We start from the raw sequence: 18,070 nt of genomic DNA on the forward strand, positions 1-18,070 counted from the left end.
AGGATCAATGCCGGGTAATTCAGTGAGCGTTCCAACAAAGAATCAAGGAAAAAACTGCCAGGCAAAACTAAGAAACCTTCTGGCAACAGGTCTTCAACGTTACGTGTAGAGTCCTTTGGAACAGGAGTTGTTTCTGTGTCAACAACTTGAAGATCAATTCAGGCAACGGCTACGAAAGAAAAACGAGTCACATAACATGGAGAGCAAAGAAGAGAAGAGAGAGGAAACAGAGAGGTGCCAGCACTGCCACCCGGGGTGGGCAGCAGGCTGCTGGTGCCAGCGTCATCATGGGCGGCGGCCAGCACTGGCCACGCTGTCACCGCGTCGCCGTGGCGACGTTTGTGACACGGCCACCCGGGAGGGGTATGAAGGCGGTGCACGCTGGTGGGTCCTGCATCCTGAAGGAGCATCTGGTAGAGAGCAGACGCACCTGAAGGGATGAGCTCCGGCATGGCTGGCGCCAACAAGGAGCAACCCGCTGGCACGAGGCGGAACAGGATGAGCTTCTGCGAGGATGGCCCCGCAGCGAGGCGTGCCTCCATACCCACCTGCACCGACACCGAAGGTACACGGCTCCACAGCCACCACAGGAGCGCTGCTGCAGCCAATCCTGGCACGCAGACGACACTTTCCATCTGCCACCTCACTCCCGCCTGGCAGCGGGAGGGCTGCCGGGAAGCGGCAGGTGCAGAGTGTGACCTGCTTTTCCTTTGCCCTCCAGAGCGAGTTGCCGTCTGGGATGCGGTGGCCGCCTACGTACAAGAGCACCTCCTGGTGCAGAAGGTGGGTTGGCTGCCGGGTTCCTCCTCTCCCTGTCCTCCTCAGCCAAGACTTCCTCCCACTCTTCCCCTCCACAGAAAGCAGGAAATCACCCCACGTGTCTCTACTGGGCATGCCATGGGCTTCCTGCAAATCCCGCAGGATCACTTGTGCTGGGCTCTGTCCTGTCTCAGGGCTGATCCCGTTCGCGGGAAGCCTCTGGATCCCATCAGGCTGCTTCTGCCCTGACTGCTGTGCTGCATTTGGGAGGGAGAGGCGAAGGAGAGGACTGTGCAGCCCCTTCCCAAAGCCATTCCCGATGCCCTGGCTTGTGCCTCTGAACAGCGAGAGAGGGCTCCTGAGCTCCGTCCCTGCCTTGGACCGCTACATGGGCTCTTCCTCCAGCCAGCCGGCCCATAACCCTGCCACCCTTCCTTTCTCTACCACTTGTAGGGGGTCTGGATTCCCACCTTCGGATCCTTTGACACCATCTCCAGAGACATCAGGACTGAGGACGGGACCGTGACTCTGCGGTGGCCCGTCTTTCACTTGTCTGGAAACCTCATAGCCGTGCACCACCTCAAGCCCCGCAGGGAGTCCCTGCCAGGTAGGAGGGAGGATTAAAGCTTTGCTGGCTTCACGCACAGGGCCAACAGGGCCACCGCCTCCATTCTCCAAAGCAAACCTCCCCCTCGGAGGAGCCCAGCCAAACATGGGGCCGTTCTGGCTGATGGCCACAGGAAGCAGTTCCAGGGAAGCACTGCGGAAAACCAACCGTATCATCAACTCCGTCCCTCCCATTTTTCAGCCCATAGGAAGCTGGAGCCGCTCAAGAGCAGCGAGGTGGCTGCAGCTGCCTCTGTGACCTGGCAGACAGCGCAGGCTTGCATCCAAAGCACCGTGTCCCTGCTCTCTGGCTGCCTGAAGAATGGGGAGAACGTTGCCGTTGTCTTCAAGGACATTGGAGTGCTCCACATCGATGGACTGACCTTCCACATGAAATTCTATTACGACTTCCTTGAGAAGCTGTCAGGGAAAGAGAAGTTCAGGAAAGCTCTTCTCAAGGTGAGCTGTAGCTTTCTACCACCAGCACCTGGCCAGCTGCTCGCGCCGTGCAAGTGCTGCGGTGCCGTCAGCCCTCCCTGCCTTGGGCTCCTTGTGCGCCCAGTGCCTCAGCCGTCACAAGGACATCCCACATCCTCCCTGTTCCTCCCCTGCAGGCCCCCTGGCTGCTGGACATGGTGGTGTCCCGAGCGGCACCGGTGGCCTCCCTGGCACTCTCTGGCTGCCTCGTCGTCTTTCCCAAGTGAGTATGTTGGGGGCTGTAGCTGCTGCTTGCTGCAGCTGCTCAGCTCTCATGCCGTAGCATTTGTTCCTTGTGACCATGGGTGTCCCTGCCCTGCCCACGAGGATATGGCATAGAATCATCGCATCATTTGAGCTGGAAGGAACCCGGAAAGGGCACCTAGTCCCACTCCCCTGCAGGGAACAGGGACACCTACTGCCACATCAGGTTGCTCTCAGCCTGGCCCTGCTGAAGCCTTTAGAAAGCAGTGGCCATCATGCAGCATGAAAATGGGCCTGTCAGCAGGCAATCAGAGAGAGCAACAAGGATTGGTGGAGCGCTGCGTCCCACCGCTCACTGTCGTCTCCTCGCGTACAGGTTTCAAATGGAGTTTGTCCCCAAACCACCACCTGGGATATCCCGCAGGTCCTCAGGAGGCATCCCTGCGGAGGGGAAACCAAAGGAAGAGGAGGCTTTGCCACCTCTCGCCCAGGGCAAGAAAGGTAAAGCAGCATCCAGCGCCTTTCCAGGGCACAAGCCACCAACTTGAGATGGGAAATCCCTTGCTGAACATCAGCCAAGGGCTCTGACTTACGTCAAAGCTTCACGCCAGCTCAGCACGGCCTCTTCCCACGAGGAATTGTTGGCCTCTCCAAAACCAAGGCGCTGGCTGTGACGTGCCCCCATCCCTGGCTATGGCAGGAGCACCTCGGCACCTTAGGCCCCGCCCTCCCCCAACAAAAGGATATGGTCCCCAAAAGTCACCCTGTCAGCTCATCGTCACCACCCAGCTCCGCTTTCCCAAAGCCAGCGTCACTAATGCACTCCCAAAAGAGAGTCCCAAGATGGCAGAGAGGAGGAGTGGGGCCAGAGATGGTTTCAGGGAGGGTCCGCGGGCGGCACAGATGTCAGCAGTGGGGGGAGCAGAGCGGCCCTCTCGCATGTTCTGGGAACAGGCCTGAGCGCCCCTGGTGAGTGAGCCAAAGGGTTGACGGTAAGTCTCCTCTGCCTTCCCAATCCCAGTGAGATTTGCTGGCAAGCCAACTTTCATCAAACGCTTGAGCTCGGACAGTCTAGATGGAGGAAAACTCCGAAGGATAAGGAGCTTACTGCGCAAGGAGAGCTCTACGTCCAGGTGAGGCTGGAGGCTCTGGCTTGGGATGTGCATGGGGGTGATTGACTGAGCCAACGAGAGCCCATTCCCTAGCCCCAAAGGGTCCCTGTTTCTGGCTGCCCAACAGTGCTGGGATGGGGACGCCAGGAGCCCCCCAGCTCACAGGGCTGGCCCCTCTCTGGATCCCACGGGGGAGAGCCACGGGGCAGCCGCTGAGCTGTCTGTGGGGAAGGCTGCGTTGCAGCCAAGGGTCCTGGCTCCGGCTTGCAGGACGCGGCCCCAAAACCATCACCCACTCAGGCGGACCCCTCCTGCTCTGTCCTTTCAGTCTGCTGCCAGCCATCCCTGGAGTGCCTGAAGACCAAAAGCAGCCGCTGACCTGCCAGCTGCAGGGCCAGGCAGAAACAGACAGCCAAGAAGACCTGGGCCAAGCCCCGGGAACCAAACACGTGAGCTTCCGTGAGGAAGAACGGGAAGCGGAAAAAGCCCATCGTGTGGCTGCGGTGCTGAAGTTGCCCAAAGCCAACGAATCTTTCAGCAACGATTCCAGACCTTCCTCAAGGGCTCAGTCCAGCCCGTCGCAGGCATCGCAAGGCACTCCATCCCGGCTGCCACTTCTGGCATGCGACTCAGTCAGACTTCTGAGGCGCAGGGCTAAGAAGAGCAGGCAGAAAGAACCTGAGGAGATGGAAGCATCAACATCTCAGGCTGAGGCCAGCCAGCCGCAGGAGTCCTCTGCTGACAGAGCTGGATTTCTGCCACCAATAAACGAAGAAACACAGTCTCCTCAGCGTCAGCCTCCAAACAGCAAAGCCCCACCGCGCAGGAAGGGCACACACTACCCACGCTGATGCGGGCATGGGGCGCCCATGAGCTCCAAGACCTCCACTCGAGCTGGCTGCAAAACAGATGCTTGAATCCCATCTGCATCATATCTAATCCTAGACTAGGCTGCCGAGTGCCCAATCCAACCTGGCCTTCAACACTGCCACGGACGCGGCGTCCACAAGCTCTCTGGGCATCCGCTTCCAGCATCTCACCACCGTCTCTGGAAAGACCTTCTCCCTGACATCCAATCTTCATTGTCCCTCCCTCTGTCAATAAAGCCTTACCATGGGCCCTATCCCATAGAAATCTCCACAATGCCTGTGGCAGTGTCATTGTGTCTTTGGACGCCAGCTCTGGTGCTGGTGGAGGGAGAAAGAATTGTGAGAGGGCATCAGAACATGTCACGATGCTTTCCTTGATGCCAAAGGAAATCCAGCGTCTCGCTTGGCTCGGCTGTCTGAGCTTTTCTGCTGAAGGGAAAGACCAAAAATGAAGTCAGCTTCAAATTGGTGTGGCAGCTCAGAGCTCTCACAGGATACCAGGGATCCTTGGGAGGCCCTTTCCAAGTGGAAGATTGCGTCCTATAAAGAATCACAGAATCACTGAATCATACAATGGCGTGCGTTGAAAAGGACCACAGTGACCATCAAGTTTCACCTCCCACCCCCCTCCCCGCTATGTGCAGTACTGCCAGCCACTAGACCAAAATGCCCCGTGCCACATCCAGCCTGGCCTTGAATGCCTCCAGGGATGCAGCATCCACAGCCTCCTTGGGCCATTCCCCCTCCTGCTTAGATGCTCCCTTTAAGTACTGGAAGGCCACCAGGAGGTCTCCATGGAGCCTTCTCTTCGCCAAGCTAAACGATCCCAGTTCCCTCCACCTTTCCTCATACGAGAGGTGCTCCAGCCCTCTGACCATCTTAGTGGCCCTCCTCTGGACCCACTCCAAAAACTTCCCGTCTTGCGGAGAAGAGAGAATAAAGGTAAGACAGACTCCAAGAAGGACAAGAGCAAAAGCAGAGAAGAACAGGCACAGGTAAGAAAGAAGAGCAGAAGAGGAGGAGAAGAAAAAGAGAGGATGAAGGTAAGAAAAACAAGCGGGCAGGGAGAAGAGCTGAAGAAGGGATGAGTGGGTGCAGGTAAGACCGAACAGCAGAAGTGGAGAGGAGCTGAAGAGGAGAAGTATGAAAAGTAGAGCAAAAGTACAGGAGGTGGAAAGAGAGGAAAGAGGCAAGAGAGAAGAGAGGAAGAGCAGAGAAAGAACAGAGCAGTAGAGAAGAGCGGACAGTGCTGTGAAAAGAAGAACAGTGCCAGAGAGCAGGTGAAGAATAAAGGAAGAACAGAAGAGGAGTGTAGATGAAGAAGAGGTGTGAGGGCACAAGGAAGAAAGATCAGAAGAGAAGAGGAGTGCAGTAAGAAGAAGGAGGAGAGAAGATAACGGGAAAAAGAACAGCAGAAGGGTGCAGATGCGGAAGATGAGAGATGACAGCGGCAGAGCAGGACAGGGCAGAGCTCCGACAGCGGGGATTCGGTCTGGGGCAGGAGCAGCAAACCCTGCCCGACTGTGGCAGAGCTGTTCTGATGGGCAGCTCCCAATTAGGAGCTTCTTGGCTCGTTAATTACCCGCGGCAGCGGTGGGAGGGAAGAGGCGGCGTGCCGGGTGATGGCACCTGTCTGTCACACTGCGGGGAAGTGCTGACAGCCCTTGAAAATGTCACCAGGAGCTGAAGGGTCCTGTCCTGAGCATCCGAAGTGAGGACACGGCGTCGGAAACGGCTCTAATAGGAAACGCTCCAAACCGCGAGGGTGTGAAGGAGGACCGGCCGGGGGGGTGAGGAGGTGGGGGGGGGAGAGGGGGTGTCCGTCCCCTGCAGGAGCCGAGCTGCAGCCGCCTCCGTGCTCCGGACCGCTAGAGGGATTCCTAACAACCGTGCAGGCATTTGGAGAGACGCAACGGCTGAAAAGCAGATAAATGAGCAGTTCTGTGCAATGCTACGTGGCGTTCAGCCTCAGAAAGGTCTGCAACCAACTCACCTCTCAACCCGAGGGCGCGCTGTGCGCTCCCTCTGGCTTTGTCAGCGCTGCGCACAGCTCAGCTCACACTTCACGCTTTTCTCGTGCTCCCGAACAAGGAGTGACAGCAGCCAAGAAGTCAGAGCTGTCTCAGCCTCAAAAGGAGCTCTCTCTGCATGGGATGGGCAAAGCGCAGAGCCTGCCCTCGTCCCCCAGGAGGAGCACTGCTCGGTGTGGGGGGATTTATGTCCTAAGCGAAATCGTTCTTGGCATCACTTAACCAGAGGAGCTGCTTGCGTTTTGCTGTAGAGTTCAGCTTTTATCACATGGTTGTTCAAATCAACTTTGCTCTCTGGATATAAACCACAGATAAAAATGTGACCAACCAACCCATAAGCACTGAGGCCAGCTTCTGGCGCACCTTGTACCAACCTTTCCCCAAAGGCAGTGAACATGCTGCAGTCTAAGCAGCAGCCCGAGCACTCATGGTATCGCTGTGAGATCTCACTCTGGGAAGCATCCTCACATCCCCATTGAACCACATGCAGCAGAACAGCTCTATTTTGGCCTCAGCTAACAACAGTTCCTTTCTGGTAGGGAAAGTTCTGCTGCCACCACGCACAATTTCTACTCAAAGCATTACAGGAAGGCAACGCTGTTTGTAACTAAGTAAAAAACAAAACAAAACAAAACAAAAAACAACAAAACACTCCAAGAAAAGCAGCAAGACTGAGTGTGATCCAAGTGCTCGTTTCCCTTTGGAGGGCTGGAGTCATTGCACAACCCCTTTTTGACATTTGAAACACCACTGTCTCAATATGCGTGCAGCGTTGGTGTTTACTCATACTTTCCGCCTCGGGGACGCACGTATTCTGTGAGCGTTTGCTGGGGGCTGATTGCCACTTACCAAAAAGGGCTGTCGAAATTAACATCATGGGAGTTTCAGTAGAGAAAAAAAACAAAGCTTTTTCCTCAGCATTTTGAGTCAAGCTGAGGGCGATTACTGCTCAGTTCTGCATTCTCAGTATCTACTTGTTCCTAATACATTGATGGAGTGCTTCCCCACTGCTCCGTAAATTAAATTAACCCACGCTGATGAGCTGAGCAGCTCCCATGTCAGCAAAGTCAGGAAATCATGCAGGACTCCAAGCAGCCTCATCTACTCCCAGTGCTGTACCAGGAGCCCCATCACTGGGAGGGCACAGCAAACCTGTATGCCCCAGGCAGGTGAGATTTACCCTGTTGCCTTTCGCAGGCAACTGTGATGTTCGTTGCTTAGGGGAGCCTGCGGCTTGGCCAAATACCGAGGTGACACCAATATGATGAGCGGCAAAATGGCGTTTATTAAGTTCTAACAAGCACTTTTATATCTTTTAACCCTTCGTGTACGCCCACTGGATGGTACACGTGGCACGTACCTAACACATAGGGAGGAGCCTGACACGTTACATCCCGAGACCCCGATCACGCCTATTACAACATCTCCCCCTCCCCATGCCATAGAAAGCTGACCCGTAACAACGCGAACGCAAATCCTAACTCTATTTCTATTCCTAAGTGCGTCTATAATTGCTCCTGAATGCGCTGATACATGTACTGCTGACGTGAGATTTCCTCTATGAAGTTTCTTAAGCATGCCTTAAGAAGCTGAACAAAGCATGGAAGACAGAGCATAATAGCCAAGAATATTGCTAAACCTACGATAAGCGTTTTAAGCATTTGTTTTAGCCACGGCTCTAATTCCCCAAACAGACCCTCCAACCATTCACCGAAGGGATTGGCCTGCACCTTGATCTTCTGTGTGTGGCCTTGCATCCACTGTAGTTGTTTATGGATCGATGCGCTGTGATCACTTAAGTTGAAGCAACAGAACCCTTCGACATCCTCACATCCGTGGCTTTGAGCTAAAAGCAAGAAGTCAATAGCCGTGCCACCCCCTGGCAAAGAACATAGATACATTAGCAGAGGTAGAACCAAATTTCTCGGTGTGGGCAGTAACGGCTGTGTTGCCGGGTCCGTGTCCTGGCCTGTCTTCGGTGGTCCACACACCCATATAAGTGTTTTTTTTCCGCTTCTCCGGTGTCGGGGTCTTCGGCTTCCCCAGTAGCCACGCCTGCAACAGAAACGCTCAGTTCTCGTTACTTGAGGCCAAACTCTGGCTTAACTTTCCTTGATGGAACCCATATAATGTTTCCCGACTCTTTGTTTTTGACCGCTGCGTAGCCTCTACCCCAAACTAAAATAGACCACCCTGATTCCCATAACCCATTGTCGATCTTAATCTTCACCGGTGGTCCTTCTTCAATAATCCTCGGTTGCCAGTGCTTTTGCATAGGGGTGCGGTGATTCTCCCCCCGTTCAAAATGGTTTAATGCATACAACGCACGAGCCAGCAGCTCTCCCTGTTGGCTCACTGGAATCTTTCCCCTGTAATTTTCCCCCTCCCCAAGGACACGCAACTTTTCCTTGAGGAGCCGATTCGCTCTTTCGACAATAGCCTGGCCCTGCGAGTTGCCAGGGATACCTGTACTATGCGTGATGCCCCAACGCGCTAGCCACTCCTTGGTGGAGCGCGAGATGAAGCAGGAGCCATTGTCTGTCTTAATGTGACTCGGTAGGCCTAATGTCGCGACGCACACCGACCAGTGATGTTGTGCTGCAGAAGAATTCGCGCGGCCATGTTGGGTAGCAACAATGACAGTGGACGCGGTATCAACAGTAACCACAAGCCAAGACCTTGGCGCCAGACGAGGCTCCAGCGTGAAGTCCGTCTGCCAGACGTCGAGAGGTGCAATTCCCCTAGGGTTCACTCCCACACTAAGCGCAGGGGCTGAATTACAGTGAGGGCATGCCTGCACCACCTCCCGGGCCACCGCCATAGGAATTGAACATGTCCTTGACAGTGCTCGAGCCCCTAGGTGTAGCGTAGAATGTAGGTCTCTAGCCTCCCTCACCGTAAGAACCTTGTGCCCCGCGTGTTGGTCAGCGAGGGCATTGCCAGTTGTAAAGAATCCCGGAACGTCTGAATGACTTCGCACATGAAGAACAGCAGCGGGCGCTGTCCTTGCCGTCAATGCTTCCTCCAAGAGGAAGGCAATCGAAGTATTGGGTTGTCCTTCCTGCCCCATTCGTAGTAACATTTTTGCAATGAAAGCAGAGTCAGTGACTACATTGCAAGGGGTGTCTGGCCAGAGGAGCAGTGCCATCGCTACCGCCTGCGCCTCAAGCGTCTGAACACTGACACCGTGATCTTGAAATGTTCTAATTTCCCAGTCACCCGTCTGGTTCTTCCAGACAACCGCCCCCTGACCTGTCAATGAAGAGGCATCCGTAAATACTGTTGGACCATCAAGGGGAGAAGCAACAACCCGAAGACGGAGTGACACCTGGAGCGGGCGTGCCAGCTCGAAAATCGGAAGGGAACCCGCATACCTAAGCTTGCCTCCGAACCCATGCAGGGCTAGGAGGATTTCGTCAGGCAAGATCTGTGAATCTCGGAAGAACCTGGGCAGGTGGACTATATCCAAATCCTTTCCAAAATCCCTAAATGCAGATGTCCTTGCCTTACTAAGTAGCAGGGAGAGAAGCTCCACCCATGGGGTAAATGCCCGCACCGGCTGTGCTGAGAACAGCCAGCGCAGAGGTTGTGGACAGGAGCCTAGTGCATGACCAATGACAGCTACGGCTCCATCCTGGCAGCGAGTAACAGCGCCCTCTAGGGGGATACCCGGTGTCCACCTGGACAAACTTGCTGTTGAGCACAGTGATAGTATTTCTCGCCAGGCATTTTCCATCTCTGGGGTCCACTCTCTCCTTTCCCGTGGGTCTGAGCCCTTCAGCTGGTCATAAAAGGGCTTCATTAATCGTGGTGGAATACCCAGTGCTCCCCGGACCCACTGGATAGCTCCTACCAGTTTTTGAACATCCCACAGGTTGGTTACGTGAGGCTTAATCTCCAGGCCCTCGGGGATAACTGTGGATGATCTAAACTTATATCCTAGGAATTCTATCCCTGGCCCTCGTTGTACCTTTTCTTGGGAGATCGTGAAACCTGCACCCGTGAGCGCGCCTGACACCCGTGCTTCTAGGGCTTGTAGTTGGGAACCTGTCGGAGCTGCAAGCAGAAGATCATCCATGTAATGGACAATCTGGCAGTCTGGCATGTCGCGTCTCACTGGCGCGATAATTGTATTCACCACAAGCTGACAAATAGTAGGTGAACAGGCCATTCCCTGAGGGAGAACCTTCCATTGAAACCTTTGAGCTGGGCCCTGGTTATTCCGTACAGGGACTGTGAATGCAAAAGCCTCCCGGTCCTGTTCTGCCAAAGGGATGGAGAAAAAACTATCCTTAAGGTCAATGACCACAAGGGGCCATCCCCTGGGAACGGCTGCAAGTGATGGACCGCCTTGCTGAACGGGACCGAACTGGACGAGCTGTGCATTAACAGCCCGAAGATCATGCAATAAACGGAAGGACCCCGATGGTTTCCGGATAACAAAGATGGGCGTGTTCCACCTACTAAGTGACGGTTCAATGTGTCCTGCCTCCAGTTCCCTGGAGACCAGCTGCGTCAGTGCTGCTAATTTATCAGTTGGAAGGGGCCACTGATCCACCCAAACGGGAGACGCTTCCCGTTTCCAGCGTAATGGGATGGCAAAATGCAGCGCAAGGTGGTACACAGTGGCCCTTAGTATAAATTTGTGAGTCGAACTCCCAAGGACGTGAGAAAATCACGCCCTAAGATTGATCCTTCCACCGGTGCCACGAGGGGTTGCACCAACACCGGTGCCTCCATCGTCCCACTCCTATCAATGATAGCGATCTCCACTTTCTCTGCAGCCCCTTTTGTTGGGACTGTGCCTCCCACTCCCCCAATATGCTGCCAATGCGAGGTGAGTGGCCAGTTCGTCGGCCAATCGGCCTCCGCAATCACTGTAACGTCCGCACCAGAATCTAGCAAAGCCGTAAAAAGCGTGGTTCGAGGTCCCTCTTTTTGGGGCCACAGACCTGCATATGACATTATCACCTTAACTAGTGGACGGTCCCCCAATCCCATGGCTAATGCCACGGTGGGCATGTTCTCCTTGGCCCATTGCTCTGATTTGGGAAGGTGCCCTGGGCCCGAGGCGCCCTCCCTTGGCCGTTTCCCTGCATCGCTTCCTTGATCTTCCTGCAGTTACGCGCCGTGTGGCCCGCCCCACCACACCACTGGCATTTTTTGTCTGTGTCTGTTTTTGAGCCACCTTTATTCAGACAGTTGGTCCTAAAGTGTCCGGGTTGTCCGCACTTATAACAGACACCTTTCCCTCCCCCGTCCTTGGGGCGTGCAGCTGCCTGTACTGCGAGCTGGAGGGCTGCGGCTAAGCCCTCATTTGTTAACGGAGTAGCGCGCTGATGGTCAAGCACATATTTGATAAGTTCCCCTGGGGTTGTTAAGTTGCCTGGGGCTGCCCTAATAATTTGCTGTATGTCCGGGAGCGATTTTTGCTTAAGGCAATCAATGATAACAGGACCTTGGGCCGGCTCTGGAAGATCGGACCCCTCAACTGCACGAATCAAGTGGTTTGCAAATTCGGCAAAAGGCTCTGAAGGGCCTTGTTTGATATCCGCCCACGGGAGAGTAGGCTCTGTAACTCGAGCCAGCTCCCGAAGGGCCTGTAGGGCCGCAGTTGTGACTGCTGCTAACTCTCCCGGTCTCAACAGCCTAAGCTGGCCTTCCGGAGATCCCACCATGCCGTCCGCTACACCCTGGAGACGCGCTAATGTAGTCCTATCCCCTCGACCCTGACCATTGGCTGGGTGTCGGGCATCTCGGGTGGCAGCCGCCACCACTGCTTGCAACTGTGTATTCCAAGCATCATACCACAGGGTGTACTGAACCGGTTCAAGGATCACATGCATGAGGCTGATCACATCGTACGGCAGTAGGCTAGAGGCCATGAGGGCCTCTACCGCCGCCATTGTTACTGGGGAACGCAGCCCCTTTGTTTTTACAATTTCAGAAAGGCGGGTTATTGCTTTAGAATCTAGAGGGACCCACGCCGGGCCCTCTGTCTTGACTATGACTGGAAGGGCTAGCGGCGGCCGTGCTGGGTCGGCTGCTCGTAAGTCCTCCCTCACCCGGGCCCAATCAGTGAGCGTGGGCGGAGCCCACGGGGTGGGTGCTGTGGGACTGCACCCCTCAGGGGTGGACCCCTGGGACGTTGGCCACGGGGCTCCGCCCCTGCATTCACCGCAGGGCGGGATGGTGCAGTCCGCCCCGTTGGGGAAGTTGCTACAGCAACAGACTGAGCTGCACTCGTTATCACAACACACGGGTTGCGCTGTACCTCCTCGGAATGCCGTACCCTCCCCCGAAGCCTGCTTATCGGCCCTGCAGGAGATGTTACCACATTCCTCTAAGGACCTTCCCCCCCCCTCCCCGACTGACTTCAGTGAAGGATATAAGCCTTGAGAGGGATACGGAGGTGGGGGTGTTGTGGCCTCCACGCTTGAACAATTCGATGCAACTTCGTCCTTCTTTGTTCCCAGAGCTATCGTGGCAGGATGGGTTGTAGGGGCTGGCGCCGCCTTATCTCCAGCCGGACCTGCACGAGGAATGAGACCCACTCCCGGCCCCGCAACCTCTAACCCCAATAGCTCCCTGGCTTGTTCGCCCGCAAGTTTCTCCTCGCGCGCAGCCTTCAATCCTCCCAGAATCAAACCCCAAGTTTTAAATTCCGCTGCTTTTTGAGTGACCATTGCTCGTTGGGATAAGGCAGCGGTAATTGAATCCCAATTACTGTGGTCATAAATCTCGTGGGGCGATGTTAACAGCCCCTCCCTCTCAAGCAACGAGAGGACCGCAGCTATCTCCTTCTGAGAAGGAGCATGCTTCCCGTTATAAATCTTACACGCATGAACGATCACCTTTATGACGGCTTCCATGACGCCCCCGATCCTCCTCCCGATTGAGACCAGGATCCCAGGCTCTTCTCCGGCGTGATTCCGGAGGGTATATCTGTCGCTCGTCCGCGACCTCCACCGACAGAGGGGTGACTGCAGATTCCCTCTGTCCCCGGGCTTGTCCCCCGGCTTCCACCGCCCAGCAAGTGCTAACGCTCCGCGGTGGGCTCCTGCCCCGTCAAGCAGACAGCCGACTCATTCCCCTAAGCATCACGTCGGGGGTCACCACTTGTTGCCTTTCGCAGGCAACCGTGATGTTCGTTGCTTAGGGGAGCCTGCGGCTTGGCCAAATACCGAGGTGACACCAATATGATGAGCGGCAAAATGGCGTTTATTAAGTTCTAACAAGCACTTTTATATCTTTTAACCCTTCGTGTACGCCCACTGGATGGTACACGTGGCACGTACCTAACACATAGGGAGGAGCCTGACACGTTACATCCCGAGACCCCGATCACGCCTATTACAACATACCCCTGGCACCCCCAGAACTCAGCATCACACTTCTTCACAGCTTCATTTCCTCATTGATTTATCACTATTTTCACTTTTCTTTTTCTTCCCTGCCACAGAAATTCCCATGATTATTTCCAACTCATTTCCAGGCTGATGGCTGCTGGTCCTGAAGAACCACAGAATCACTAAGGTTGGAAAGACTGCTAAGATCATCACACCCAACCCCAGCCTACCCCACCATGCTCACTAACCATGTCCATCACTGTCACATCTCCATGTTTCTTGAGCATCTCCAGGGACAGTGATTCCCCCACCTCCCTGGGCAGCCTGTGCCAGTGCCTTGGATGGAAGGCCCTTGGACGGTAGGTGAAAACCTATCAGTTAAAGGTTTTCCTTATGCAAGACCGCATCAAAAACAAAATAGATTCAGAGAGGAGTAGACAGTCCCATGGTTTGTGATTCTGTTTGAAAGAGGTATGAGTGATATTATGAATTACCTGTCTGCAGTTCCTCCAGGTGGGAAGGCTCTGCTGGAGCTTTAGCTTCACCTGGCGCCTTCTCTTCTCCATCTCCCCACTCACCAGGTGACCAAGATGCTGGCTGTCGTGGTGGTCCTCTTTGCCCTTCTGTGGCTGCCATACCGCACACTGGTGGTGGTGAAGTCCTTTGAGGACCCCCCCGTACCTCAACATTTGGTTCCTCCTCTTCTGCTGGATGTGCATCTACCTGAACAGTGCCATCAACCCCATCATCTACAGCCTGATGTCGCAGAGATTCAGATCTGCCTTCAGGAAGCTCTGCAGGTGCGGATGGAAGAGCACGGAGGTGCCCACACCACGCAGCGTCCCGGTGCTCTATAGCAGAGCAAAGGATGGCTCTCAGGGCAGCTCCGAGCAGGGCACCCACCAGGATGACCTGAACGGTCCCCATGCACCTGTGAGAAGCAGGGCTGCCATGCACACACCGGGACCCTGACACAACGCAGGCAGCAGGAGCTGTGCGGCTGTGTGCACCACGCTGGGAAAGTGCCAACAGAAATTGCTTGGGCATTGCAACAAGCTTAAGTTAATACCTCTCCAGGGCATTTAACAGAACAGATTCTTGGAGGCAAAATAATTTGCTTTTCCTTAATGCTAATTTATTCTTGCGTGTTGAAGCGTTAGGCGCAGGTCAATGTTCAGCATCTCTAAAGAATCTGTAGTTAAATATAGCAGTGCAACGCCATTCTGTGTTATGTGCAAGTGCAGCTGCTTGTTGAGTCAGGCCAGAGCATGGGAAGGAAATGCAGGAAGAGAAGGGCAGTCAAGGAAAACCTGTTGCCAGAGCAGATTTCCTAGAGGGTGAGCTTCCCCTACCCAAACGTAGGAGGCTTCTGACATGAGCTGCTCCTCCAGGGGTCTGTTGGAGTTAGCAGGACAATGTGGCACTTTGTCCTCTCATTCCAGGAAGAGATGAATGCACTCCTCTGGTGTGTTATTTCCTTCCACCAACACCAAAGGGACCACTCTGCCTCTCCGATGGAGACTCGTGCATTACACGTGGCTGAAGCTGGGTGTCATGAACCTCACCCCGTGCTTCTGTGCCATTGCTGTGCCAACCAGCCCAAGGACACTTGCCCCAGGCTCACAAGCGACTCTCTGGACTGGGAGTAAAATGTAAGAGATCACACAGGAGGCAGATGCCAAGGCTCCTGCCAAGCAAAACAAGAGGCAGCCACCAGTAACCCTGAAGTGACCGCACACCATTCTTTGAGCAGCCAGTTCAGCCTCAGCATCCACCACTGCTTCACAACAAACCAGAGCGTTTAATCAGAACTTTACCTCTGCTTTGGAAAAGGTCTGTGTGACATTTCAGAGCGGACACAATCTTAAAAAACCTTTTTTGTGTCTATGGGAAATAACTGCCCTGGGCAAAGAGACCTCATTCCATGCAGGGAAGGGTTCAGGGTCTATTTTGTTTCCGTGTGGCGTGGCTTTGCGTGTGTGATTATTATATTGTGAATTAGTAAATCATCTATTCGGGCTCAAAATAACCATAGGATGAGGAAAGAGAGCACTGGTTTTGCTGGTATTGAGGAAACAGTGTTTGTGTGGAAATGGAGGTTTCATATCACATAATTTTGGTTTATTTCTGAATACTGGATCTCGAGGAGCAAAGTTCCTCATTATTCGAAAGGAAGCTCTGCACAGAAATTTCAGAGTTCCTTCGTGAAGAGAAGGGAAATCCCTTTGCTGCAGTGCAAGAAGAGCACGACCCTTAAAGGAACGAGAAGTGAGCAATTTGCTGCTAACGGTCTTCTCTATCGCAGTGATGTCTTCTCCCCTTAGTGCTGGAAATTGCTTGCAAGAACCGTGTGCTCAGAGAGGAGAAGCGGGCTGGGGATGTGTGCTCTGTGCAGAGCAGCAGAAAGGCAGCCCTGTCCTGCAGCCACACGGGGTGAGAATTCAGTGCCTGAGCTGCAGAGCCCTCCTGTGAGCTGAGTTGGGGCACTGCTCGGCAATGGGGCGCAGCCCAGCAATGAAACATCTCTGCAAACTCATTTCTGTCTCCCCGTCACATTTCCAGGCTCTGAAATTTTTGTTCGGCAGATTTGAGGTGCAAGTAAAACTCACTTCTCTTTTCCCCCTTCTGCCCTTATCTGCCCAGGTACGGCGTGACTCTTTGCTATTTCTCTAGAAGTAATTGGCAGATAAATTCTCCAGATACCACGAGACCTCTAGTAAATGCACCATTCTGCAGATGAGAGCTCCTGATCCTTCTCCCTGCACATATGCTGACATGCTGGGACAGTCTGAGAGTGTTTTAGGTGGAACAGTGTTCCATGTTTTAGGTGAAGAACAGCATTCAGCTTGCCAGGGAGATGCTGGTGGAGAGAATGGGTAGCTGAACACTGCCGGGACATAAATCATCAGTAGGAAGGAATGACCAGAAATACCTCTGATGCTGAAGGCTCCAACTGATGGCTCCCAGGGGAGCTTTGGCTGGATGGAGGCTGAAGCCTCACCCCGGCCCTCCTCATACAGGGCTGAAGGCCAGGAGGAGATGCTCCTGCTCCCTGCATAGACGGATGGCGGAGTACGACTGTGCTGTCCCCGGGCTGGACAGGTCACTCTCAAAGGACAGCAGGGCTCAGATTGCACCTTTCACCTCCCACCAGTGCTGCCCTTTGGTCACAGGATCAGTGCCTCTGTCCCTGTTCTCATGTTGAGCTGGGAGCGATGCAAGGGACATTACCCAAAAGCAGCAGCCCCTGAGGCAAAGCCCCAAGCACTGTTCCTTCACCCTGGGGAAGGGGCACGCTCATCTTTTCTCCATTACTAATACTTTTGAAGCAATACACCATCGCTCCAGCAGGAGACCCACCTCCCTGATGCCTCCACACATAGCCAAAGATCTGCTCCATTCATCAGCCTGAGATTGATGAGGTGCAAAGGGCTCTGGTTACCCTGCTGCCCCCTCCCTTCTCCCCATGGCTGGGTGAATGAGTTGCTGCTGGCTCCTCTGATATCAGAAGTAGAGAGCCCAGGGGAGAGCAAAGTCCTCATTCCACCAAACTCATCTCCCTAAGTCCTTACCAGATATTATCCTTAAAGATATTTCATCATGACACCCCTTGCACCCCACAGAAGCAGGAGGGAAACCCTATTGCCTGCAGAGGCTGAGCCTGTGTCACATCAGCCCCTCTGCACAGCCCAGCCTTGCTCATGTGAGACACTCCAGAAATAGAAAAGGGATTGAAGGTTTCAGCTATTCTGCATTCCTCCGGCCCCGGTGGCTCTGCCTGGCAGTGGGCTCTGTTCTCCCATCCTTCTCCTAAATCACTCTTGCCCTCACTACCATTTCCCTGTCCCTCATATCTGGCTTTCCCATTACTTTGTCCGTTCACTATGAAATTTTAGGGACTAATATGGATGTAAGAGGCCATGACTTCAGATTTACTAGGAGCAAGTGAGTTTTTGCACCAGAAGGGCAGATTGCTGACAGGCGTTGGCATCCATCCATTTGTGGGCTTATGGGGCTGATGCTGCACAGGGTCCTGGGGCACTCCTGCGATTGCCTCCTCTCTGTGCAGTCAGCCACAGTGCAACACTGCTCCTTTCCCCCATTTGTGTCCTGACCACATCCACAAGCCTTTAAGTCGGTGCAGAGGAACTGAGGGCGGCAGGTTAGCAAGAATTACCCCTCTCCAAGCACAGAGGCATGGTGCTGGGGGAGCAGGCAGCAGTGCATGGTCTAGAAGAAATGTGGCAGCAGCCCCAGGGGATGGCAGGCAGCACAGACCTGTTGAAGGCATACCGATGGAGCTCTGATTGTTGCATGAACACAGCCCAGGTGGCTTGGTGCTGACACATGGCTCCCAGAGCATCGCTGTGTTTGGGATGAGGCTTTAACAGCAGCACAACAGCACTGTCTGCAATCTGCACCCCACAGCTGGCACACAGACTCTGCCAACCAGTTTCTGGTTGGTGATGTTCTGTTTTCTTCCCTTGCTGGTAATCCTGGGGGCACTCAGCACCACCAGCACTTTGTGCAGAGGCCAGGGCAGCCCTGAGTTCCCAGAGAGCCCAGATCCTGCAGGCACTGACAGTGTGAGGCATCCCAGGTTGGAGCCTGGCTCACCTCCTCCTCCACGTCTGGGGCTCTGACGGATCAGCCTTCCCCTCCGA

At 54.3% G+C, this 18,070-nt stretch overlaps 1 protein-coding gene across 5 annotated transcripts; it reads left to right on the forward strand.

The window, feature by feature from the left end:
* Positions 1-395: 395 nt before the first annotated feature.
* Positions 396-18,056, forward strand: LOC107049816 (coiled-coil domain-containing protein 81-like). 5 transcript variants are annotated; one of them, XR_005843426.2, is made up of 9 exons: positions 396-783; positions 1,213-1,366; positions 1,568-1,824; positions 1,980-2,065; positions 2,423-2,547; positions 3,068-3,179; positions 13,520-13,765; positions 13,988-14,206; positions 14,849-16,247. XR_005843426.2 is itself a non-coding variant. In XM_040656908.2 (8 exons), the coding sequence occupies exons 1-8, from the start codon at positions 439-441 to the stop codon at positions 4,007-4,009; spliced, it is 1,446 nt and encodes a 481-aa protein (XP_040512842.1). In that variant the 5' UTR covers positions 396-438; the 3' UTR covers positions 4,010-4,271. The 5 variants fall into 5 exon arrangements, 3 of the variants coding, with proteins under 3 accessions (XP_040512842.1, XP_040512843.1, XP_025002289.2); XR_005843425.2 differs by having other exon boundaries at positions 13,988-18,056; XM_040656908.2 differs by lacking the exons at positions 13,520-13,765; positions 13,988-14,206; positions 14,849-16,247 and adding an exon at positions 3,487-4,271 and having other exon boundaries at positions 396-565; positions 722-783.
* The last annotated feature ends 14 nt before the right edge of the window (positions 18,057-18,070 follow it).

The sequence above is a fragment of the Gallus gallus genome (genome assembly GCF_016699485.2).
Source record: "Gallus gallus isolate bGalGal1 chromosome 37 unlocalized genomic scaffold, bGalGal1.mat.broiler.GRCg7b 37_unloc3, whole genome shotgun sequence".
NCBI lineage: Eukaryota > Metazoa > Chordata > Aves > Galliformes > Phasianidae > Gallus > Gallus gallus.